General features: G+C 41.7%; 1 protein-coding gene across 2 annotated transcripts in view; it reads left to right on the forward strand.

The window, feature by feature from the left end:
• The first annotated feature begins 10,146 nt into the window (after positions 1-10,146).
• The window catches only part of LOC311141391 (transcription factor 7-like 1-B), a 51,389-nt gene continuing 36,109 nt past the window's right edge, over positions 10,147-25,426 (forward strand). Inside the window, exons 1-3 of one of the 2 annotated variants that reach the window (XM_084176701.1) lie at positions 10,147-11,085; positions 11,256-11,328; positions 11,445-11,572. In XM_084176701.1, coding sequence (XP_084032827.1) covers positions 10,900-11,085; positions 11,256-11,328; positions 11,445-11,572 — 387 coding nt within the window. In that variant the 5' untranslated portion in view covers positions 10,147-10,899. The remainder of the gene's footprint in view (positions 11,086-11,255; positions 11,329-11,444; positions 11,573-25,426) is intronic. The other variant, XM_084176702.1, reaches the window with a different exon arrangement.

The following is a 25,426-nucleotide window of genomic DNA, read 5'->3' on the forward strand; positions in this document are numbered from 1 at the left end:
CTTTGTTGCCTTGGCCGTGTGATTTGGGTCATTGTCATGCTGGAATACCCATCCACGACCCATTTTCAATGCCCTGGCTGAGGGAAGGAGGTTCTCACCCAAGATTTGACGGTACATGGCCCCGTCCATCGTCCCTTTGATGCGGTGAAGTTGTCCTGTCCCCTTAGCAGAAAAACACCCCCAAAGCATAATGTTTCCACCTCCATGTTTGACAGTGGGGATGGTGTTCTTGGGGTCATAGGCAGCATTCCTCCTCCTCCAAACACAGCGAGTTGAGTTGATGCCAAAGAGCTCGATTTTGGTCTCATCTGACCACAACACTTTCACCCAGTTCTCCTCTGAATCATTCAGATGTTCATTGGCAAACTTCAGACGGGCATGTATATGTGCTTTCTTGAGCAGGGGGACCTTGCGGGCGCTGCAGGATTTCAGTCCTTCACGGCGTAGTGTGTTACCAACTGTTTTCTTGGTGACTATGGTCCCAGCTGCCTTGAGATCATTGACAAGATCCTCCCGTGTAGTTCTGGGCTGATTCCTCACCTTTCTCATGATCATTGCAACTCCACGAGGTGAGCTCTTGCATGGAGCCCCAGGCCGAGGGAGATTGACAGGTCTTTTGTGTTTCTTCCATTTGCGAATAGTCGCACCAACTGTTGTCACCTTCTCACCAAGCTCCTTGGCGATGGTCTTGTAGCCCATTCCAGCCTTGTGTAGGTCTACAATCTTGTCCCTGACATCCTTGGAGAGCTCTTTGGTCTTGGCCATGGTGGAGAGTTTGGAATCTGATTGATTGATTGCTTCTGTTGACAGGTGTCTTTCATACAGGTAACAAGCTGAGATTAGGAGCACTCCCTTTAAGAGTGTGCTCCTAATCTCAGCTCGTTATCTGTATAAAAGACACCTGGGAGCCAGAAATGTTTCTGCTTGAGAGGGGGTCAAATACTTATTTCCCTCATTAAAATGCAAATCAATTTATAACATTTTTGACATGCGTTTTTCTGGATTTCTTGAATTGTTATTCTGTCTCTCACTGTTCAAATAAACCTACCATTAAAATTATAGACTGATCATTTATTTGTGAGTGGGCAAACGTACAAAATCAGCAGGGGATCAAATACTTTTTTCCCTCACTGTACATTTAGGCAAACTTTGAAGTTGTGGACAGTGGAGCGAGACTTGAACCTTTAAGGACTGTGATAGAGGGGGACAGCCAGTGTGGAGTCTGACATGTCTCTCTATCCAGCCACACATACATGTCACAGTGACTAGGTGGACTCCTGTAGCTCAGTTGGTAGAGCATGGTGCTTGCAACGCCAGGGTTGTGGGTTCGTTCCCACGGGGGGCCAGTATGAAAAATGTATGCACTCACTAACTGTAAGTCGCTCTGGATAAGAGCGTCTGCTAAATGACTAAAATGTAAATGTAATAATGTGCTCAACATAACACTGCAGATCAGAGCAGAGAAAAGAGCCCCTATAACACCTAGAAAACAGTGAGGCAAATTCGTGACTAGGAGGCTGGAATTAGCTCTGAATTAAACATTACTTTGATGGGAAACTGATTGAGCGAAGATTGGCAAAACATAAAAGAATGACCTTGAATTTGCTAAAGCAAGGATGGATAGGCACAGAGTATCCCACCCCTTCTCTCTCTCTCCCTCTCTAGTACACACACACCACACACACTCGTTCTATTTCTCTCCTTTCGCTCTCTCTCTTCAGAAAGGAAAAATGGGCACAAAGTCACGTACGACAAGCCAGAGTTGAGAGAACAACTTCAAAGTAAGGCAGATGCAGGGACAGCACCCTCTGAATACATTTTCTGGCCACCAGTCCATCTGCCCTCAGGCTAAGATTGTGGCTGTTCTCATCTCTCCTGACCCCTCATCAGTTCCCAGTTAAAATGAATCCCTCACTAACAAGGAAGACAAGGAGAAAATGAGAGCCAGAATAACATGATAAGAGTGGATATTTAGAAGAGAGAGGGATTCTATTATCAACTGTAGAAGTGCTATAATGGGTTAAACAGCCTTCAATTTTATTCAAGAATATATAGTACATATTAATGAAGCACTACTGTATTAATCATTACCTTGCTGTATACTCCCTTGAGTTTTCACTTCATCATACAGGTAAACAGTGAGGGAAAAAAGTATTTGATGCTGATTTTGTACGTTTGCCCACTGACAAAGACATGATCAGTCTATAATTTTAGTGGTCGGTTTATTTGAACAGTGAGAGACAGAATAACAACAAAAAAATCCAGAAAAACGCATGTCGAAAATGTTATGAATTGATTTGCATTTTAATGAGGGAAATAAGTATTTGACCCCCTCTCAATCAGAAAGATTTCTGGCTCCCAGGTGTCTTTTATACAGGTAACGAGCTGAGATTAGGAGCACACTCTTAAAGGGAGTGCTCCTAATCTCAGCTTGTTACCTGTATAAAAGACACCTGACCACAGAAGCAATCAATCAATCAGATTCCAAATTCTCCACCATGGCCAAGACCAAAGAGCTCTCCAAGGATGTCAGGGACAAGATTGTAGACCTACACAAGGCTGGAATGGGCTACAAGACCATCGCCAAGCAGCTTGATGAGAAGGTGACAACAGTTGGTGCGATTATTCGCAAATGGAAGAAACACAAAAGACCTGTCAATCTCCCTCGGCCTGGGGCTCCATACAAGATCTCACCTCGTGGAGTTGCAATGATCATGAGAACGGTGAGGAATCAGCCCAGAACTAACCTGTATAAAAGACACCTGACCACAGAAGCAATCAATCAATCAGATTCCAAATTCTCCACCATGGCCAAGACCAAAGAGCTCTCCAAGGATGTCAGGGACAAGATTGTAGACCTACACAAGGCTGGAATGGGCTACAAGACCATCGCCAAGCAGCTTGATGAGAAGGTGACAACAGTTGGTGCGATTATTCGCAAATGGAAGAAACACAAAAGACCTGTCAATCTCCCTCGGCCTGGGGCTCCATACAAGATCTCACCTCGTGGAGTTGCAATGATCATGAGAACGGTGAGGAATCAGCCCAGAACTACACGGGAGGATCTTGTCAATGATCAAGGCAGCTGGGACCATAGTCACCAAGAAAACAATTGGTAACACACTACGCCGTGAAGGACTGAAATCCTGCAGCGCCCGCAAGGTCCCCCTGCTCAAAAAAGCACATATACAGGCCCGTCTGAAGTTTGCCAATGAACATCTGAATGATTCAGAGGAGAACTGGGTGAAAGTGTTGTGGTCAGATGAGACCAAAATCGAGCTCTTTGCCATCAACTCAACTCGCCGTGTTTGGAGGAGGAGGAATGCTGCCTATGACCCCAAGAACACCATCCCTACCGTCAAACATGAAGGTGGAAACATTATGCTTTGGGGGTGTTTTTCTGCTAAGGGGACAGGACAACTTCACTGCATCAAAGGGACGATGGACGGGGCCATGTACCGTCAAATCTTGGGTGAGAACCTCCTTCCCTCAGCCAGGGCATTGAAAATGGGTCGTGGATGGGTATTCCAGCATGACAATGACCCAAAACACACGGCCAAGGCAACAAAGGAGTGGCTCAAGAAGAAGCACATTAAGGTCCTGGAGTGGCCTAGCCAGTCTCCAGACCTTAATCCCATAGAAAATCTGTGGAGGGAGCTGAAGGTTCGAGTTGCCAAACGTCAGCCTCAAAACCTTAATGACTTGGAGAAGATCTGCAAAGAGGAGTGGAACAAAATCCCTCCTGAGATGTGTGCAAACCTGGTGGCCAACTACAAGAAACGTCTGACCTCTGTGATTGCCAACAAGGGTTTTGCCACCAAGTACTAAGTCATGTTTTGCAGAGGGGTCAAATACTTATTTCCCTCATTAAAAGGCAAATCAATTCATAACATTTTTGACATGCATTTTTCTGGATTTTTTTGTTGTTATTCTGTCTCTCACTGTTCAAATAAACCTACCATTAAAATAATAGACTGATCATGTCTTTGTCAGTGGGCAAACGTACAAAATCAGCAGGGGATCAAATACTTTTTTCCCTCACTGTAAATGCTATGTCGCAGTGTGTTGCTTTTGGTTCTTACGTGTATAACAGCATGTTTTTCAGCAATAGTACTACATAGCTCAGTGTCAGTGTGTTGGAGATTTTTTGGTTCAGGAGGAACCTATGTCATTGTAATGAATTTTATAAGGTGATTATTTAATATTTGATTGGGTAAATCATTCATAAGTGTGTGGTGTGTAAATGAAGGTAATTATGTCTACTGGGACACAGTATCAAAATCACATACACACATTCATTTAAGCTTCCTCAACCATCACACACATACACACACCACACACACACACACTGGAAGGAGTCAAAGGACTAATATGTAATGTGATGCAAGTAATGGGTAAGCACCAACAATCGGTGGTAGAAACTATTGTGGTTGTGGTTAGGTTATCCATTTGGACATACAATAGAGCAAGAGTTTTCTATGCATCATGGGAAAAAGGTTTTCTATAATGTGCTGGGCATGCAGTAGGGCAAGAAGAAACTGAGATGTAGCCCTTGGGGCAAAAATTCACCTGCATGTGAGGAACTCTAAGATGGGTCTATTGTTCATGATCACCATACCTGCAATTCATAGTGATATGGTACGCATGTGCAAAACGCGAACGCGCACGCACACGCACACACACACACACACACACACAGGGGGAGTGGGGCTCTAATGAGGCCCTTGGAGACCCTGCTGGATTGTCAATCAAGCCTCTGCATGCTGACACGCGGTCGACAATATCAATGATATTTTTCCCAAACAGATAAAAGGCTGTCAGATTGCATCAGAAGAGAAGGAAATCAGAAGTCCATAGGAGTTTCAGTGAGAAAGGTGAAGAGGGAGGGCTGAGAGAGGACATGAGGAAAGAAGAGTAAAAGAAAAAGAAAAGAGGGCTGGAGTAAAAAAAGAATAAGAGAAAAAAATGAATGAAAAGCCGTAGAGAAAGAGATTGTGGGCATGGAAAAGATGATGATGGTGAAACTTTTCTTCCCTCCAAATGTACACTATACAGTCTATACAAAAGTATGTGAACTACCCTTCAAATTAGTGAATTCGGCTATTTCAGCCACACCCATTGCTGACTGGTGTATAAAATCGAGCACACAGCCATGTAATCTCCATAGACAAACATTGGCAGTAGAATGGCCTTACTGAAGAGCTCAGTGACTTTCAACGTGGCACCGTCATATGATGCCACCTTTCCAACAAGTCAGTAGAGCTGCCCCGGTCAACTGTAAGTGCTGTTATTGTGAAGTGGAAACGTCTAGGAGCAACAATGGCTGCGAAGTGGTAGGCCACACAAGCTCACAGAACGGGACTGCCGAGTGCTGAAGCGTGTAGCGGGTTAAAATCGTCTGTCCTCGGTTGTAACACTCACTACAGAGTTCCAAACTGCCTCTGGAAGCAACATCAGCACAATAACTGTTCGTCGGGAGATTCATTAAATGGGTTTCCATGGCCGAGCAGCCGCACACAAGCCTAAGATCACCATGCGCAATGCCAAACGTCGGCTGGATTGGTGTAAAGCTCGCCACCATTGGAGCAGTTGAAACGTGTTCTCTGAGTGATGAGTCACGCTTCACCATCTGGCAGTCCGACGGACAAATCTGGGTTTGGCGGATGCCAGGAGAACGCTACCTGCCCCAATGCATAGTGCCAAATGTAAAGTTTGGTGGTGGAGGAATAATGGTCTGGGGCTGTTTTTCATGGTTCGGGCGAGGCCCCTTAGTTCCAGTGAAGGGAAATCTTATTGCTACAGCATACAATGACATTCTAAAGGATTCTGTGCTTCCAACTTTGTGGCAATAGTTTGGGGAAGGCCCTTTCCTATTTCAGCATGACATTGCCCCAGTGCACAAAGCGAGGTCCATACAGAAATGGTTTGTCGAGATCGGTGTGGAAGAACTTGACTGGCCTGCACAGAGCTCTGACCTCAACCCCATCGAACACCTTTGGGATTAATTGAAACGCCAACTGCGAGCCAGGCCTAATTGCCCAACATCAGTGCCCGACCTCACTAATGCGCTTGTGGCTGAATGGAAGCAAGTCTCCGAAGCAATGTTCCAACATCTAGTGGAAAGCCTTCCCAAAAGAGTGGAGGCTGTTATAGCAGCAAAGGGGGGACCAACTCCATATTAATTCCCTTGATTTTGGAATGAGATGTTCGACAAGCAGGTGTCCACATATTTTTGGTCATGTAGTGTATTTTCTGTTGTGCGGCTCCTCCAGAATAATATTGTAGATCTGTTTACTATGAATCGTTCAATAAACAAAATGTTAATTGTCACATGCGCCGAACAAAACAGGTGTAGACTTAACCGTGAAATGCTTACTTACGAGCCATTTCCCAACAATGTAGAGTTAAAAAGTATAAAAAAGTAGCTAAATAAAAAAAGGAAATAGTAACACAATAAAATAACAATAACGAGGCTATATACAAGGAGTACTGGTACCGAGTCAATCTACAGGGGTACGGGGTAGTTGAGGTACAGTTGAAGTCGGAAGTTTACATACACCTTAGCCAAATACATTTAAACTCAGTTTTTCACAATTCCTGACATTTAATCCTAGGAAAAATTCCCTGTCTTAGGTCAGTTAGGATCACCACTTTATTTTAAGAATGTGAAATGTCAGAATAATAGTAGAGAGAATGATTTATTTTAGCTTTTATTTATTTCATCACATTTCCAGTGGGTCAGAAGTTTACATACACTCAATTAGTATTTGGTAGCATTGCCTTTAAATTGTTTAACTTGGGTCAAACGTTTTGGGTAGCCTTCCATAAGCTTCCCACAATAAGTTGGGTGAATTTTGGCCCATTCCTCCTGACAGAGCTGGTGTAACTGAGTCAGGTTTGAAGGTCTCCTTGCTCGCACACGCTTTTTTCAGTTCTGCCCACAAAGTTTCTATAGGATTGAGGTCAGGGCTTTGTGATGGCCACTCCAATACCTTGACTTTGTTGTCCTTAAGCCATTTTGCCACGACTTTGGAAGTATGCTTGGTGTCATTGTCCATTTGGAAGACCCATTTGCGACTAAGCTTTAACTTCCTGACTGATGTCTTGAGATGTTGCTTCAATATATCCACATCATTTTCCTTCCTCATGATGCCATCTATTTTGTGAAGTGCACCAGACCCTCCTGCAGCAAAGCACCCCCACAGCATGATGTTGCCACCCCCGTGCTTCACGGTTGGGATGGTGTTCTTCGGCTTACAATCTACCACCTTTTTCCTCCAAACATAACGACGGTCATTATGGCCAAACAGTTATATTTTTGTTTCATCAGACCAGAGGACATTTCTCCAAAAAGTACGATCTTTGTCCCCATGTGCAGTTGCAAACCGTAGTCTGTCTTTTTTATGGCGGCTTTGGAGCAATGGCTTCTTCCTTGCTGAGCGGCCTTTCAGGTTATGTTGATATAGGACTTGTTTTACTGTGGATATAGATACTTTTGTACCTGTTTCCTCCAGCATCTGCACAAGGTCCTTTGCTGTTTTTCTGGGATTTATTTGCACTTTTCGCACCAAAGTACGTTCATCTCTAGGAGACAGAACGCGTCTCCTTCCTGAGCGGTATGATGGCTGCGTGGTCCCATGGTGTTTATACTTGCATACTATTGTTTGTACAGATGAACGTGGTACCGTCAGGCATTTGGAAATTGCTCCCAAGGATGAACCAGAATTGTGGAGGTCTACAATTTTTTTTCTGAGGTCTTGGCTGATTTCTTTTGATTTTCCCATGATGTCAAGCAAAGAGGCACTGAGTTTGAAGGTAGGCCTTGAAATACATCCACAGGTACACCTCCAATTGACTCAAATGATGTCAATTAGCCTAACAGAAGCTTCTAAAGCCATGACATAATTTCTTGGAATTTTCCAAGCTGTTTAAAGGAACAGTCAACTTATTGTATGTAAACTTCTGACCCACTGGAATTGTGATAAAGTGAATTACAAGTGAAATAATCTGTCTGTAAACAATTGTTGGAAAAATTACTTGTGTCATGCACAAAGTAGATGCCCTAACCGACTTGCCAAAACTATAGTTTGTTAACAAGGAATTTCTGGAGTGGTTGAAAAACGAGTTTAAATGACTCCAACCTAAGTGTATGTAAACTTCCGACTTCAACTGTAATTGAGGTAATATGTACAGTAAATATAGGTGGGGGTAAAAGTGACTAGGCAATCAGGATAGATAATAAACATAGTGTGAAAGTGTGTCTATGTGAGTGTGGCATCAATATGCATGTGTGTGTGTGTGTGTGCGTGTGTGTTGGAGTGTCACATATTGACGCCACACTCACATAGACACACTTTCACACTATGTTTATTATCTATCCTGATTGCCTAGTCACTTTTACCCCCACCTATATGTCAGTGTGTGGGTAGAGTCCAGTGAGTGTGCATAGAGCCAGTGCAAGAGAGTCAAGTATGTGCCTCAGATGAGGGCAACTTGTTTCTGACTTCAACTAAATGATCAGGCAGATCCCTTTTTGACTGTTGTAATCATTGTAATATTTATGCCCTTCCTCACTAACACTTCACAATTTTTGTTTTCAGTACAGATCAATAGATACTGTACATACATTCCATGCAGGAAAAAAGGACTATATGAAGTTTAAATGAATATATAAAATGTTCCTTTGTCAGCTTCACAGCCGTGCATTTAAATGCACTAGGCTACACTAGTATTTAATGCTGAGCCTCGAAAGATGCACAATTTCCAGGGCTGCACTTTTTGTCACAGAAAATGTAGGTTAGGGAAAGTTTGCATGTGACAGACAGGTACTATAATATTAATGCACAGTGACAGGTACCGTTTGACTATTTTTCTTCTTTGCCGCATTTCTGAACTGATCTGACAGTGACAGCTATAGACATGATTCATTATAGGTGATGATCGGAGGGGGGAGGTGCATTTTAATCTTAAATTACAATGAAAAAGCATTTTATTTATCTTTGAGAATATAGCACACCTCTTTGGAAATATATAAGTATAGTAGAAAAATTTCTTTAATAATTTATTTATCCTTCTTATATTAGCTGCAGTGGGTATACGTGTTGGCATTGTCCCTGTTTAATAGTCAACATCACACATGTAGATTCCCCTCAATGGTACCCCCAAAAGCCCCAACTTTTGGGCATCATGCAGCCAGGGTTAGTGCAATGGCCAGGACAGTCCTGTCTAGGTGGGAGGGCTGGATATCCAACATCATAACAAGAGGATTTCATTACCAAACCAAACCTAAAACTCTGCTAACAGACCCTGCTTATTCCATGCTGCTGGGCCATGCCTTTCCAAGTGCATTGTTCCAGGAACACACACCATCACACAATTAGCATGGCAGCGTGTAATTAAGACTATTTTACTGAGCCTGTCATTATCACATGGCTTTAGCTCAACATGGTTGCTGCATGCTGCTGCTGCTGGGTTCACAGCTTGGACAGGAGACAGGGATGCATGGGGGGCCAGTATGAAAAAATAAAAATAATAATAATACAAAAAAATGTATGCAATCACTAACTGTAAGTCGCTCTGGATAAGAGCGTCTGCTAAATGACTAAAATGAAAATGTAAATGACATGAGCATGAGAGACAGTGCTGCTGCTCGATTCAGCAGCACAAAGAAAATAAATACATTGTTGTTGGAGGATTAGGTATTTCTAAAGATTACTGTATAGTATTATCATATCATATTATCATAATTATTGGTCTGCTTGATAGAAACCCCAACTTCACTCTCTGTCAGAAAGTTAAATTCTGTCAGTAAGTGCCCACTAGAACAAACGTTTATGAATATTACTTTCTCTATTTCGTAGAATAATTTGCCTAATAAATATGGCCGGCTACGTTGTAATTTAAAAGGTTTAAATTAAAGTATAGACCTATTAGTTGACATTGTCATGGATCTTGGAAGCATTGTTAGTCACATAATAACCATTGATATTTTGCTGATGTTGAAACAACAGGATACTATTTCCATATGAATGGTAACGTTGTAATGTATAATATGGTCAAACTGTTCCTTTAAGCATACCCGTCTACATGGTGAATGAAGTGTCGTTTTTCAGCGTTAACTCCTCCTTTGCATTCTGAACAAGCAGCGCTTTTTCTTCCACTTGAACAACAAAGTAGTTTTTAAACGCATTCCCCGTTAGCTAATGTGGAGGGAAAGAGTTTTGTTTTGACCTACCCGAAAATATAGATTTGGCACCGGATATCATTTGACAGTTAACGTAAGAACATACAAAGGTCAGTTATTAAAGGTAAACTTCCTCGAAGTAAATAGAGTTTTGATCGAAACTCTTGACTGAACGAGTGTCCTGCGAAGAAAGCAACAGCTGTGGTTCGATTTCCATGCTTATAATAAGACTAATCTTTTGCCTGTCGAATTGAAACTCACATATGATATTAGGAAGTGAAATTTGACGTCATCCTTGAATTTCAATTGGTTCATGCCCAGTTTGTTTGCCTGTGAGCGTCTCTGGAAGAATATCGAAGTTGCATTCTTCAGCACCCATACGGAGGGAAAGTGGGTTACAACTAACCCACTGGGAAGAGTGAAGAAGACACTTTTGCGAAGTTGCTTTATCCGGCTATTGACGCCGAAATTAAAACCGTTGCATTTGGTGGATTATTGGAGAGTTCATCATCATGGAAAAATTGGAGATTATTCAGTATATCAAAATGGAGATGTGAAAACGTGGCATTTTGTTTTCATACTGTCAGTTTTGGGTTTATTCTAGTGCGCAAACTGGACGGTCCCCCCCCTTTGCAAATAGACGATTTGTTTCTAATTGTTGGAGCGATCGTGCATTCTTGTCAACTTTATCAGGGAGAAACTTTTTCATCAGAAAAATGCCACAACTTAACGGAGGCGGTGGCGATGATTTGGGGGCGAATGATGAAATGATATCATTCAAAGATGAAGGAGAGCAAGAGGAAAAAATATCCGAAAATGTATCAGCGGAGAGGGATTTGGATGATCTCAAGTCTTCGTTAGTGAACGAATCGGAAAACAACAGTAGCTCGTCAGACTCCGAGGTAAGGCCGTTATATGCTGATCTGAAGTCTGATCTATTGCAAAGCTTGTCTATAGGCGTTATCCTACATCCCCGTTGCAAAATTGTTATTTTTGGTATAGCCTATTGCTGATGTAGACTACTATTACATTTTCCCCCTTCTTGTTCTGTGTGTGCCTCTGTCCTTGTCAGCAAGCAGAGCGGCGCCCTCAACCAAGACCAGACTTGGACAGTTACGAGAAAACCAGGGATTACTTTAGTGAAGGTAAGAACTGTCACTTGCAATGCTACATTGTTGCATTTGCTTTACTATTGTTTAATGCACTTCATATGTATGTGATGTCCTTTCTCTTTACTGATATTCATGCTCTGTCCCTGCAGCACTCAGAAGACAGCAAGATGGTGGCTTTTTCAAGAGTCCCCATTATCCTGGGTACCCGTTTCTTATGATCCCAGATCTTACCAACCCCTACCTATCCAATGGGGCCCTGTCCCCTAGCGCAAGAACGGTGAGTGACCATAACAAAGTTAATCTAGAATGTAGGTTACTCTTCAGTGTTGCCAGTAATCTGCGTTGCTTTCCACAGAAGGCATGTGTAAAAATTGGTTATGCACAGCCAGACCGCCATATTCCCTTCGAGTGGCCTCTCAAGGAGTAGCCTAATGAACATTAGTTCTTTGTTCTTTTGGGATTTTTTGCCCCTGTCAGACTTCTGTAGGGTACTAACTGCAAACTTTTAGGCTCGATCTCTAATTCACATGAAGGGCATGATTTATCTATGTGTTGATCTATTTATTTCGAGGCAGAAGTGATTATGATAAATATGAACATTTAGGTAAATAAATTCCAAGCCCATCTAATGTTCCCTAGAGACCAATTTCAATAATATGCATGAAGAAAAACTTTGCAATAATGATAACTTGTGGGTGATAGCCGACATGTACTCTTACAGACATACACTTTATGCACAGGGCATCATCAGATGTTGCAGTCAAGAGACCTGGGCAAAACATGATGTAGCAGGCCACAGTAGTGTCCCATAACCTGTCTTGCTGAATGTGCTTATTTTCATGAGTTGAATATCCTTTCAAAATTAGTTTTAGCCCAGTTATTTACCCAAAATCATATGCCCATGATTTAGAAAGTATTTTTTTTCTTTAAAATTCTGCCTACTGTATGCCTACTTGTACCAATGTATTCCAGGTTGTGTGGCATATTATGAAAAAACACTGAGACTTGCATGTTCAGGCAAATTATCGTTTTCTGCTTAAAATATATATTTTTAGGACATAATATAACTTATCACCTTAGATATCTGTATGCATTTCATGTAGATAATGTTATCCATTGTGTATATAATTAACAATTTAAAAATGATCCTTTCCATGCATCATTATCAACTAAAAACAATGTGGATAGTGCAAACGTCATTAAAATACCACCTAATGAAATAATATTGTTGTTAAGAGCATTTCCATCCCCCAATCCTTATCTCACCCTAAAAAGCAAGTGCTTTGGATGGGACCAGTCAAGCATTTCAGTGAAAAGCAATAACCCCCCCTTCCTTTCTCTGCTTTCCCTGCCTCCTTTTCACTGTTCCAAACCAACTCTCCCTGCCTCCCTGTACCTTCCATTCAATTAGGGAGGCGTTTGTTGACCATTGTTATTCTGAGCAGGCACTTGATGGCTTCATTGGAGGTCTCCATTGGGCCTCATTAACTAAATGGCTACTCTCTACACACAAGTTGCATACCACTGTGGAGATCCTCTTTTGTTCCTCAAGCCATTTGTAGGGATAGTCAATTAGCATAATTGTTGCATCAAATTAGCATGCCTGTGTTTATTCCTGTTTAATTTTAATTCTCATATGGCCCATGGACATGATCTATATCTATTGCAATTTTTGCCTTAATTTCGGTTCCTTCGATCTATGGTTTGAATCATACTTCATTTTTGTACACTCCTTGCCGGAATTTGGCAATGAGATGAAAAAAGTGTTTCTAATTAAGATTATTTTCTTTAGAAAATGTTGTATGATCCATTTTTGTGCAAGCAATCCATGTTGCTCTCTCACATCATAAAAATATTAATTGTGTGGACAAATATACAATATTTCCCTTCTCACCTCTTCCTTCTGGATGTTTTTCCTCACTTCCTCATTTTTTGTGTGCAAGTTGACCAAATGTAAATAATTTCAGTGCTATCAGAACGTTTTTGTTTTCTGGGTGTTTTTTGCAAACGTGCCAGGCCCTATTTACTAATAACCTTATTTATATTGAAAACCAATTCCATATTGTATTCCTTGCAGCACTTAGAATTTTAGCAGAACTTGTGATCAAATATCGTATTTATTATGTTGAGGTAGTGAAATAATAAGTAAATACATTTTGGTTAACCCTGTCTTGACCTCATGTTGTTCCTCCATAACCCCTCACACAAAGCATGCTGGGACCTAGAGCTCCACCTCCGCATGGTTTTGATTTGGTTCAGAAAAACAAACTCTTAAACAAAAAGTTAGTTAGGAGGGCTGTCAGTTTTTTTTCTCTCAATGTTATATGCTTTAGGGAGGGATCCACATTCCTTCTAAGCCTTTCCAATTTGGAGCTATATCCCCTTAATGATATGGGGAGGATAGAATCAGGTCAATGGGCTGGATTGAGCCCACTCTGTCAATCACCACCACCATGGTAGAGAAACCACAGTGGCTGGCTGGAATACTCAGGATATTTACTGAACAAGTAGTCCTAAACTGTGACTGCACATTTACTGGTATTGCCACATTGAGCTGAATAAAACTAATTGCCTGGGATTTAGTAGAAAATGCTCTGAATTAGAATAATCTGATAATTTATAATCTTTTAAGCCTACAATGACAGTTTTTGAATCGGTATGCCGAGTTGGATACAGCTGCATTTAATAGAGAATACTTGTCACTGGTCTCTGCTCAAACATTGGGTTAACAAGTTTGTTAAACTAATGAGTTCCACAGTAACATTTGCTCTGTACAATTCTTCAAGGTTTCCTAATTGGTTAGTTAGCTGGAGAGTGTGACTGAGGTCTCTATACAGGCTCATATAGTAGATAATTAGTCTTGTTGAGTTTGACAGCATTGCTCCAGATTTGGGCAGAGTTATGAGTTGTTCCTGAATGAAGGGCAGAAAAGTTAAGGCTTTCAAACAGAATACCTAACTGCCCTCAAGCTGCAGATTTTAAGTTATGAAGATATTCTACGGTACTTTTGTATACTTTTTAGCCATTCGTTCTGAAAGAAACTCTCATGAGCCAAAAGTGGTCCCTGAAAATTGCGTACTACGTCACAAATGTGCAGATATGTGCACCACGTCATTGTTCTCTCTCTCTCTCTCTCTACTGTGTGTGCGTCTTACTAGCTGTCACTCAAATGGAGCAGGGCTGAAGCTCATTGGCTGAAACTCAAATTGCTAGGGGGCAGGCCCACGTTAGGGGGTAAATGTTGCTTTCAAACTAGGGACTTTGTGGCTAATTGAGGTAAAACAGTAATTCTGCTCATAGATTATGCATGTATGAACTACACATTGGCACATCCAGCCCAAAGTGGGAGGTAAAAAAATACTTACTAGTTGCCAAAGTACCGGAGCATGTCTTCAATTTCAAATCAGTTTCATACAGTCCCGTGTAGCTCCGTTGGTAGAGCATGGCGTTTGCAACGCCAGGGTTGTGGGTTCGTTTCCCACGGGGGGCCAGTATGAAAATGTATGCACTCACTAACTGTAAGTCGCTCTGGATAAGAGTGTCTGCTAAATGACTAAAATGTAAAATGTACAGTAGTTTGGTGTTGTATTCTGTTCTCGAGCTCAGTTAAAACAGAGTTCAAAATACCTGTACAAATAGAATAAGGAATGTAAACACAGATATTGGAGCAGTAAAGGTACATCAACAACACTACCTTCCTTGCTTTATTCCTAGTCCTGTTGAACCAACCAACTGATAACAAGCGTAATGGATGTATCATGACTTTAGTAGTAAATAGTGAATGTTTCATATCGCTAACCTTCAGGTGGAATTGTTAGGGAAGTCTTGCTTTTTCTCCCCAAGGTGCATTCTCTCTGTCTCTGGGACAATGCTGTCGACATCTCCCCCTTCTGGCCCCCCAGTAACTGGATAAAATAATTGCAAACAATGTGATATAATTATTTTAGAAATGAATATTTTAAGTAATATAGAGACTATGATAATACGTGGGCATTTTCAATCAATTGATATGGCATGTTTTTGAAGAAGTAATGTAATATCCAGATGAAGAGAGCAGTGACAGATGAATAAGCATTATTCATAGGCTTCTCAAGAGACCAGCATGCTTTCCCAGAATACGCCTTGTTTCTACACCTGAGTCCAGTGTTTCTGGTTTAAGCTAGTATGGTATGTCAATTGTTTTGAGGCACAACTTGAGAATGTCGATATGACAGCCCTATCGTGAGCAATGTAAGACACTTTGGCTCAGCACAACACAAATCCCTAGAGGGAGAAGCATAACTGATTTAGTGGCTGTTCTGAGCTGAAATTCCACTGTAATCCGCTGAGAGTTCAGGAGGAACTTTCTTTTTGGAATTAAGTTTTACTAGACTTTTGTCATGGGTGGAGGGCCAAGGAGGCTTTCCCCTGTGAGGTAGAATATCAGATTGTTGTTTTTAGGCCTAGTGTAGATCGATGTAATTAAGAACTCACAGTGACGAGTGCTGGAGGAGTTGTTCAAGACTACAATGTTCATCGGCCCTATTATATTTTAGTCAAGATTGTTTTCTTTTTAAAAGGGACACCCTTTGTACAATGTTGTCAGTAAACAGTGATTTACCTCTTGTGTGAGAGGTGTCAGTCATGTCGGCTAAAGTCAATTGAAGAAAACTGACAACATGTATGCTAGTCAATCATGGGCTTTGAAATAGGGGTGCCACTATGTCTGAACATGTCAGTTACTACAATTGCATGCCTCTCTGACGTCTTCATTTTTCCAGTCTTGCTGATGGTTTTGGTGCTTAAAAATGTGTAGACAAAGAAAAGTAAACAGTGACATTGTCCTGTTGAATAAAAGGACCCCTCCTTGTATAAGCAAATAGTGTTTGTGTGGAGCTGTCTTTTCATCAGGTAGGACACTGCCTTTTCCACTAACCTTGCAGTCCCAATGGTGGAGGTGAAGGTGGAGGGGTGGTTGAGGAGACGTGAGCATCAGGGGAGGTTCTGTGGGTGCTCTGCTACAGAGGGAACAGTGTCCAGGGCGCTCATTCTGACAAGCCTCGATGCTGTGTGCGACTGCTGAAAGTAACCTCAATGTTAGCTTGCACATATATTTTTTTTACAAGGACTGTGTAAACAGAGCTAACATTTTTTTACTATGTTTATGTTTTCAAAATGTTTTTTTTCTTCAAAGGCAAACAAATCTACATCAATTTAGTAGCAGCTTTTCAATTAAAGAAAGATTGCATGCGCCCTCAGGAATGTCAAGGCCAGCTAACATCTCACCTCTAAAATGATTTATTTATCATAAATGGTCTTATTGTTTGCAATGGGGGAAATTAAATGCCCAAAAAGCATAATTATTTTGCTAAACTGAAGTAAACTACGGATCTGTAGAACGGTGTTCTACTAATACTTTAATATACAGCTCTAACCCAGATTAAAGTTCTGATATGTTTTTAAAGACTGTTTGAAAACCTTTCTCTAGTACCCACCCATAGTAATTGAATGAATAGAGTATAAACCATGTTTAACACCATAGGAGCTTGGTTTTACGCTTATGATAAAGATGAGGCATTTGCATTTGTTTTGATTTTGGCATTAACGTTTCTACTGATTACTTCATGCAGTGGTGAAGGTGCTACTTAGGTCATTGCTCTGGAATCTCAGCCCAAATCTCTTCCTGTGTCTCGGGGAGGAGGGATATTTCTCTGTATTTCTTCTTTCGAGCTGAGGTTTGTTCATGTTCGGTTCGTAACAGCACTTGTATTGAAGTGTGTGAAATGGTGCCAGTCCTGGTCTCTATTCCTTCCTCTTTGGTCTCTGTGGAAAGCATGAGCTGGCGTCAAATCCTCCTGCCACCCCTCGCCTGCTAGCTCACCACCTACCCACCCTCCCTCCAGCCTGCCATTAGAAATTCTGTTTATAGCACTCGCTGGCTTCTCAAGAGCAGGGCCCATCAGGAGCATCTCGGCACCCTTTGAGGAAAGGATAACCACCCCCTCAGCCGCAGACTCCCTACGTTCTGTGACATCAATGAATCCTTTTGAAGTTCCAAGATGAATATGTGTGCAAATGTGTTTTTATCAATTTATCCCAGAGATGTGTTTTGGTCTGACCAGAACTACTGCAGAGTTTGAGATGTAGTACAGTACTTGTCTTCATGAAAAAAATGTGGACTACTTTTTGTCAAACTTGATAGATATTTTGCCAGCCAAAGCATGAATACCTTTCAAATCCACTTTGATAGCATCTGTTTTACATAATACAGTAAGTAGAAATGTGTATGTTTTGTGAAACAAGTCACCTGGCCTAGTTTTCCAGGTTTAAGTTAGGATCAGGTTGGCAGGCATCTGAGTAAGTGTTTATCACCATGAGTCAATGGCTTGAGTCAATGTAATGTTGTCCAACATCAAACCCCAGCAGCAGGTTTCAGGAAACCACACATGTGGATCATATATACCTGTATATCACTCATTTCACCTAATATATCTTCAACATTGTTACTGTGAAGGCAGTTTCCTGACCTTCTCCATGCCTGAAAAGAAAAGACAGCACAGCACTGTATGGTGTACATGGACTTGCTGATATTTGCAGCTCTTTTTTAGCAGATTCTCTTATTTTTCTAGCGTCTTTGGGATGGGCCTTGACGGGGTTCAGTGAGTCAGAGGAGCTAAGGTAGTAGAAATGCAATTTGATTCTCAGAGACAAACACGTCAACTTCAGCATGAAGGTAAGGGCTAAGCCATGTCACCGCCAGTGTGATATGTGGAATTCTCCCCCTAAACAATGGAGCTCCTAGCAAGGCCACACAGCTGTTAACTGTATTGAAAGTAAAAAGGTTGCCATGACATGAGCAGGAGGTTGTGGGGGCTGGATCATATATCATATGAATGCCAGCATGTCTCATGCTCACTAATGTCTATGGTCTCCGGTATTAGGAGTAAGCCTCCGTTTAGGAGGGAGTTTGGCTCCCTGGTTTTATCAGGGGGTCTGGGTAATCAATCTGCCTCCAAGGTGATTGGGTCAATGGCTGATTGATGGGGACGGGGGCACAGTGACGGCACCACTACTCAGGGCTTTGGGATTCCTTGTATGTGGCCCTCACTTTGCGGAGCCCTGTTTTATATTACATTAACTAAGGTTAGCTCTCAAAGTGTACACTAAAGTCTTCATTCCACGCTAATAAAACCTGATTGTACGGCAAAAAAATAATAAATCTAAATAGGTTTCATCAGTCTGGTATTACAAACAGCTGTTTTCAGTTTAAGCTGTGCAGGCAGAAGGAGAGGGGAGCAGGAAGGTAAGAGGAGAGATTGTTGATGAGATGTGGTGGTGGGAGCATAAACTGGGGCAGATATAGGCCTCGCTATTCCTTCGCTTGTTATCCCGAGGTCGGCCAGCTTCCAGACCTTGAGGCTCTCTCTTATCTGAGGGATTCTCTCCCCCACAGAGCTGCACTACTCTGCTGTGGACCAGAATACTTTGCCCTTCCCTCACAGGCCAATCAGAGGGCTGCAGGATACTATCAGATTTTACAGATCTAGATTCCCTGGTACTTAGATATTAATCTGGTCTCACTTAAATGTATATAAAGGCCATGGAAATTATTTTTAAAGGCTTACTCTGCAACCTTTACTTTCAGGAACGCAGGATAAAGTAAGTATAGTAACTACTGGTAGGGTACCATAGGTTAATAGTGTTTGTGAAGTGTATATACTAGTATGGACAGATTAGACTCTCCAACATGTACTATATAAAGAAATGGATGGGTATCTTTCCAGCATGAGTTTAGTTGTCAGTGAGCGGAGCAGCTGTTGTTCATGTTGAAGTTGTAAATCAGTGTGTCTCATTCCAGCACTGCTGGTCCTGGCTTAAGTCTCCTGGTGAAGGGAAGTAGAGCCAGCACGTTGCACCTGCATGCATTCTAAAGGTCCTAGATACCACAGTAACACAGTAAGATGAGGACATGTTTTCTTGGACATACATGGGCATTGGACATAAGTGTCCCTCTGTCATAAGACCTACATACTAGGTGATTACATGACACTTTGAAACATTTGTCAGAAACGTGTGTTAATGAACATGCAGTCCATGTAATCAATGTCAAACAAGTTCACTAAAGTGTGAACTGGTATGCTACTCCCATTTCAACTCCTATTACAATTACATACATATTTACAGTGTAATAACACTAGTGTTTATAGTACACTAGTGTAATGTAAGCTTGCATACATTTACAAGCAGCAGATGGATGTATTGGAATGTTTCTTGGAAGAGAGTAGACGCTACCCATTTTTTCTGAATTTCAACATTTATTAAATCACTTCCGAAATTAAGCTTCTGGAGATAAGGATTAACTTGTTGAGTGGAGGATGTCTGGCGAAGATGCAAGACTTTCAAACAAGGTTCTTTGGATAAGGCATGTAGGTGGAACATCACTTTTGGACCTGTGACAGTCCTGAAAGCACAGCTGATGGACACTGACAGAGCTTTCAGTGTAATGCCATAACTGAAATGGTTATTTTGTTATCATTCAGCTTGTTGATGTGGATGTTGTCCTAACATTAAATTCCCCATTGCCTCTGGGTGCCTTAGCTGCCTCCAAATAACCCCTGTAAACCAATTGTACTTGTTAAGGAGTCACAATGTTCTGCAGAGCATCAAATTTGATTAAAGCAAAGACACAAGTCATCTGAAATGTGTAGCTTCGTTGTCTCCACTTGTGGATCTAGTTAGTCAGATGAGACACAGCTTTTAATTGTTGATTTGTAGTTTTTATGGCCTTTCATGGAATATATCAAACCATTATGCAATGTTCTTGATTAACCATGAATAATACACACTGATGAATTCCAGCTGAGATCCTCAAGCATTGGTTTCAAGTGATTTGGGGATTTCCCCTTCTCCTGCCTTTTAGAAGGGACATGCACATAGGATTGTCTACTGTTCGCCAGCTGAGAAAATTAGCACCTCTGAACAGAGTGTCGGTAGTCAATCTCTTTTGTGTTCACACAGCAAAGACCTTGAGGTCGTCAGCCACTCAGCCTTGTTAAAGTACTCCAAACCAGAAGGTGGCTGTAGCGTTGTTTGGCAATGCATGTCCGTGTGTGTTGCTTAGTTTGTGGTCTAGCTTCCAATGTTAGCTAGCTAGCTAGCTGCGCTAATGTTGCTATTTTGTAGAATGCCCATGTTGATACAGTGCCTTGCAAAAATATTCATCCCCCTTGGCGTTTTTCCTATTTTGTTGCATTACAACCTGTAATTTAAATTGATTTTTATTTGGATTTCATGTAATGGACATACACAAAATAGTCCAAATTGGTAAAGTGAAATGAAAAAAATAACTTGTTTTCAAAAAATTAGAACAAATAAATAACGGAAAAGTGGTGCGTGCATATGTACACCGCCTTTGCTATGAAGCCCCTAAATAAGATCTGGTGCAACCAATTACCTTCAGATAATTAGTTAAATAAAGTCCACCTGTGTGCAATCTAAGTGTCACATGATCTGTCACATGATCTCAGTATATATACACCTGTTCTGAAAGGCCCCAGAGTCTGCAACACCACTAAGCAAGGGGCACCACCAAGCAAGAGGCACCATGAAGACCAAAGAGCTCTCCAAACAGGTCAGGGACAAAGTTTTGGAGAAGTACAGATCAGGGTTGGGTTATAAAAAAATATCTGAAACTTTGAACATCTCACGAAGCACCATTTAAATCCATTATTAAAAAATGGAAAGAATATGGCACCACAACAAACCTGCCAACAGAGGGCCGCCCACCAAAACCCACGGACCAGGCAAGGAGGGCATTAATCAGAGGCAACAAAGAGACCAAAGATAACCCTGAAGGAGCTGCAAAGCTCCACAACGGAGATCGGAGTATCTGTCCATAGGACCACTTTAAGGCGTACACTCCACAGAGCTGGGCTTTACGGAAGAGTGGCCAGAAAAAAGCCATTGCTTAAAGAAAAAAATAAGCAAACACGTTTGGTGTTCGCCAAAAGGCATGTGGGAGACTCCCCAAACATATGGAAGAAGGTACTCTGGTCAGATGAGACTAAAATTGAGCTTTTTGGCCATCAAGGAAAAGGCTATGTCTGGCGCAAACCCAACACCTCTCATCACCCCGAGAACACCATCCCCACAGTGAAGCATGGTGGTGGCAGCATCATGCTGTGGGGATGTTTTTCATCGGCAGGACTGGGAAACTGGTCAGAATTGAAGGATTGATGGATGGCGCTAAATACAGGGAAATTCTTGAGGGAAACCTTCCAGCAGGACAATGACCCTAAGCATACTGCTAAAGCAACACTCGAGTGGTTTAAGGGGAAACATTTAAAAGTCTTGGAATGGCCTAGTCAAAGCCCAGCCCTCAATCCAATTGCGAATCTGTGGTATGACTTAAAGATTGCTGTACACCAGCGGAACCCATCCAACTTGAAGGAGCTGGAGCAGTTTTGCCTTGAAGAATGGGCAAAAATCCCAGTGGCTAGATGTGCCAAGCTTATAGAGACATACCCCAAGAGACTTGCAACTGTAATTGCTGCAAAAGGAAGCTCTACAAAGTATTGACTTTCGGTGGCTGTATAGTTACACACGCTCAAGTTTTCAGTTTTTTTGTCTTATTTCTTGTTTGTTTCATAATAAAAAAACATTTGCATCTTCAAAGTGGAAGGCATGTTGTGTAAATCAAATGATACAATCTATTTTAATTCCAGGTTGTAAGGAAACAAAATAGGAAAAATGCCAAGGGGGGTGAATACTTTCGCAAGCCACTATACTAGCCAGATGGCCACAGCTAGATAATTACCTACCAAGATGACGAAGAAACAATTTAATTCACTCTCCGTAATCCCATACTGCCAGTGCCAGCCCATAGCCAAATGTTTAGCTAGCTAGCTAACGTTAGCATATTCATTAGCTAGCACAACATAGCTGGCTAGCTAGCTAAGGACACTGCACTAACTCGGCAGCTAACAAAGGCAGTTGTTTCCAGGAAACTAATCCACTGTGATTTAAATATAATGTCAATACTAGCTACTGTGGTTAGATAGCTTGGAGAATATATTTAGTGTTGTGTGCATTGTGTCTGTGCACTTAGCTAGCTGCCATCCCATAGCCTACATTTTCATATGGGGCGACAGGTAGCCTAGCTGGCCAGTAACCGAAAGGTCGCTGGTTCAAATCCCAGAGCCGACTAAGTGAAAAATCTGTCTGTGCCCTTGAGCAAAGCCCTTAACCCGAATTGCTCTTGTAAGTCGCTCTGGATAAGAGCGTCTGCTAAGTGACTAAAATTAAAACATTTTAAAATATGAAGTGTGACTGGCTTATGACATTTAACTGTGGATGTATGCACTCACTAACTTTAAGTCACTCTGGTTAAGAGCGTCTGCTAAATGACTAAAATGTAAAATGATGTACTGAGAAAATTCCCTATTTTTTCCCTTTTTGTTGTCATTCCTGTTGGCTCCCCCACGTGGGGGGTTGTACTCTCTGATTGGCTCAAAGTCAAGTTGTTGGCCACTGACTAGCATTGCGATTCTACAAGTGGAAATGGCAAATTCATCACTATCGGGTCAGCACGCAGCAGGTACCACTTTTGTTCTAACAAGAGAAGGAGTGGCCTCCCACTGTGATAAGTACCTATCAGCAGTGAGATTCTCTGTGTTTTTCATGCTTTAGATTATCCTTGTGATTCGTTCATTTGACTCTTGTCCTTATTTGGCTTAAAGATGTTTTCAAAAGTTTGAAACAGTTGTGCCCTAGCATGATTGATCAATAGTATACTAAAGGAAAATACTTCAAATTAGTTCTGGAAAAATGTCCAGAATTAAACATGTTTAAGAGAGGGGTCTCTATATGTGCAATGTGCAGTTGCAATATGGCGAATCTTTGGAATGATTAAAGATGCAAACTCCTCCACACCTTCCATTGGTATAATCTCTCATCCATTTACATGGTTTGATACAAAATCCTTACAAGTGTGAATGACTTATTTACTGCATATTCAGACCAGTTGGCTACATTAAAAAAGCTCTAATCAAGCCTATATGACATGGAGTAAGCCAAGGAGTCCTTTTGTTTGATTTGTACATGGGCTGGAAAGGCCTGCTATTGGAAATCCCTGAAGCAGGCTTTGGGGGCAGGTCTGATTCTCGTGTGAAATGGGAAGGATCTATAGCTGTGGGCTGAGTTGACTGGGGCTGTATGGGTGTGTTGGCAGTGAGAGTGCTGGTCATGAATAAGGTCTTTGACTACCTCAGACTTGCCCTAAAAGGCAGGACAAAGACTCCAGGGCAACGACTTCGAGCCTCACAGCTGAGCTACAGAATGCTGCCTTCGCCCAATGTTCCTCTCTGCTTGCCTGATTTTAAATACTACAGTGGCTTTAAGCTTTCTGGAGACCAAGGCTCACATTCACTTCTATGCGCCACATTTGCCATCAACATTCTCCAGTGTTTTTGTTTACAACATGCTACTGCTAGGAGGCTATTTACGTGAGCTATTGTGTTGAATCTTTGGAAGAGCGGTGCATATACCTCAGTGAGTTCCTTATAAACAGACTGGTGATTATTTGTTTGTTTCATGTATTTTTCGATAATGTGTTATTAAATGTTTTTCTCTCCTTTGCTATAACTCATAATAGTCTGGGTTTAGCAAAGCCCCTCGTTAAACATGTATAACTAGCTCCATGGAACCTCTCTCTCGCTTGTTGTTGGTAACCACAGCTTTGCTTGGCGTCAGTCGGGTGAAGTTGTTCATTAGGGAACAGTGTTGTTTGCTCTCGGATAATACAGAAGTGTTGGCAAATAAATGAGATTAAATTAGATGAAGACTTTGACCTCAAATTAGTTGTTTGCTTCATTATTTTGATTGAGCTGTGTGCTACCCCATGGTTTAAGATGCGCAAAAGAAAAAAAGGCACTAAATCTTATCAGCAGAGTTAATGGGTCAGTTCAGCCCTGTCCAGACACTCTCTCCCCATAGGGTCTCCTGTTTCAGATGTCACTCAGAGCTTTGTTTGCCCCTCAAGGTGAAGGGTGAGAGGTCAAGGTTCAGGGCCAGTTGGCTGAGTGGGCACCAAACCCCACCGAGCACATCCGTTTCCTTTTTCACACCAGCCCTAAGCTATGAAAAGAGAGGGAAAAAGCCACACCATTCTTTTTTTCCCCCTATCACAATGACTTACCTAAAATAAATGTTGAGTTTCACTCTAATTCATTGATGTGATTATGGTGGTTAAATACTTTCACATGGATGTAATGACATTGGCTTAGAACTTATGCTTGAGATATGGATATGGCATCTTTTTGCAAGCTACGCTAGTGCCATTGTATAACTGTGATTTGTTCAAAGAGGATATTGGTATTTTTGCTGGAGGCCTACTTTGTTGCTCTCCCTCAATAATTACCTTTCACCTCAATACATAATGGCATTTAGATTTATTGAGCTTTTCAACGTCTGACTTATTATTTGAATGTGAAAAGTCATATTGTGAGGTTTACGCAAGGACACTCCATCTCGAGCGCCTATCAAGATCAACAATCTTGTTTTGCACCTCAGCAAAATTTCACACCACACATATAAAAGACTCCCAGCCTGTATGTCCATAACACCTCCAGAGTATGTGAGCCAAAGACCTCACTCTTGTCAGCCCCCACCAACAACTCCAGCCTCTTTCCGCCCCACCACCCCCACCCCCAAAATGTCCTCCAGTCAGGTTTATTATGCAGTTTCACGCAGACCAAAATTGCAGCTGCATGGAGAGCAATCTGGATCACATTATCTCAGGCGCTGTGATTTATAAATTGTTTCTCAGGCCATAAATCCCTACTGTAATTGTACACAAGCTCCCCTCTCCCTTCTCTCCCCCTCCCCCTTCTTTCCTCCATCAGCTTCCTCTCTCTCTCTCTCTCTCTCTCTCTCTCTCTCTCGCTCTCTCTCGCTCTGAGACACACAGCTTACAGTGCTCGGGTCATCTTACATTTTTTGCAGAATTGAGCACTTTGGATTTGGAAGAAGTTTGTTGCATTGTGAAGTAGGACAGGTTTTGTTTTTTAGGAAAGAATATATCTGAATATAAAGATATTTTCATCCACTCTCCATCAACAAAACAAATATGTGAGCTAAACAGCATGTGCGGTAT

This window comes from Coregonus lavaretus (genome assembly GCF_964263955.1).
Source record: "Coregonus lavaretus genome assembly, chromosome: 14".
Taxonomy (NCBI): domain Eukaryota; kingdom Metazoa; phylum Chordata; class Actinopteri; order Salmoniformes; family Salmonidae; genus Coregonus; species Coregonus lavaretus.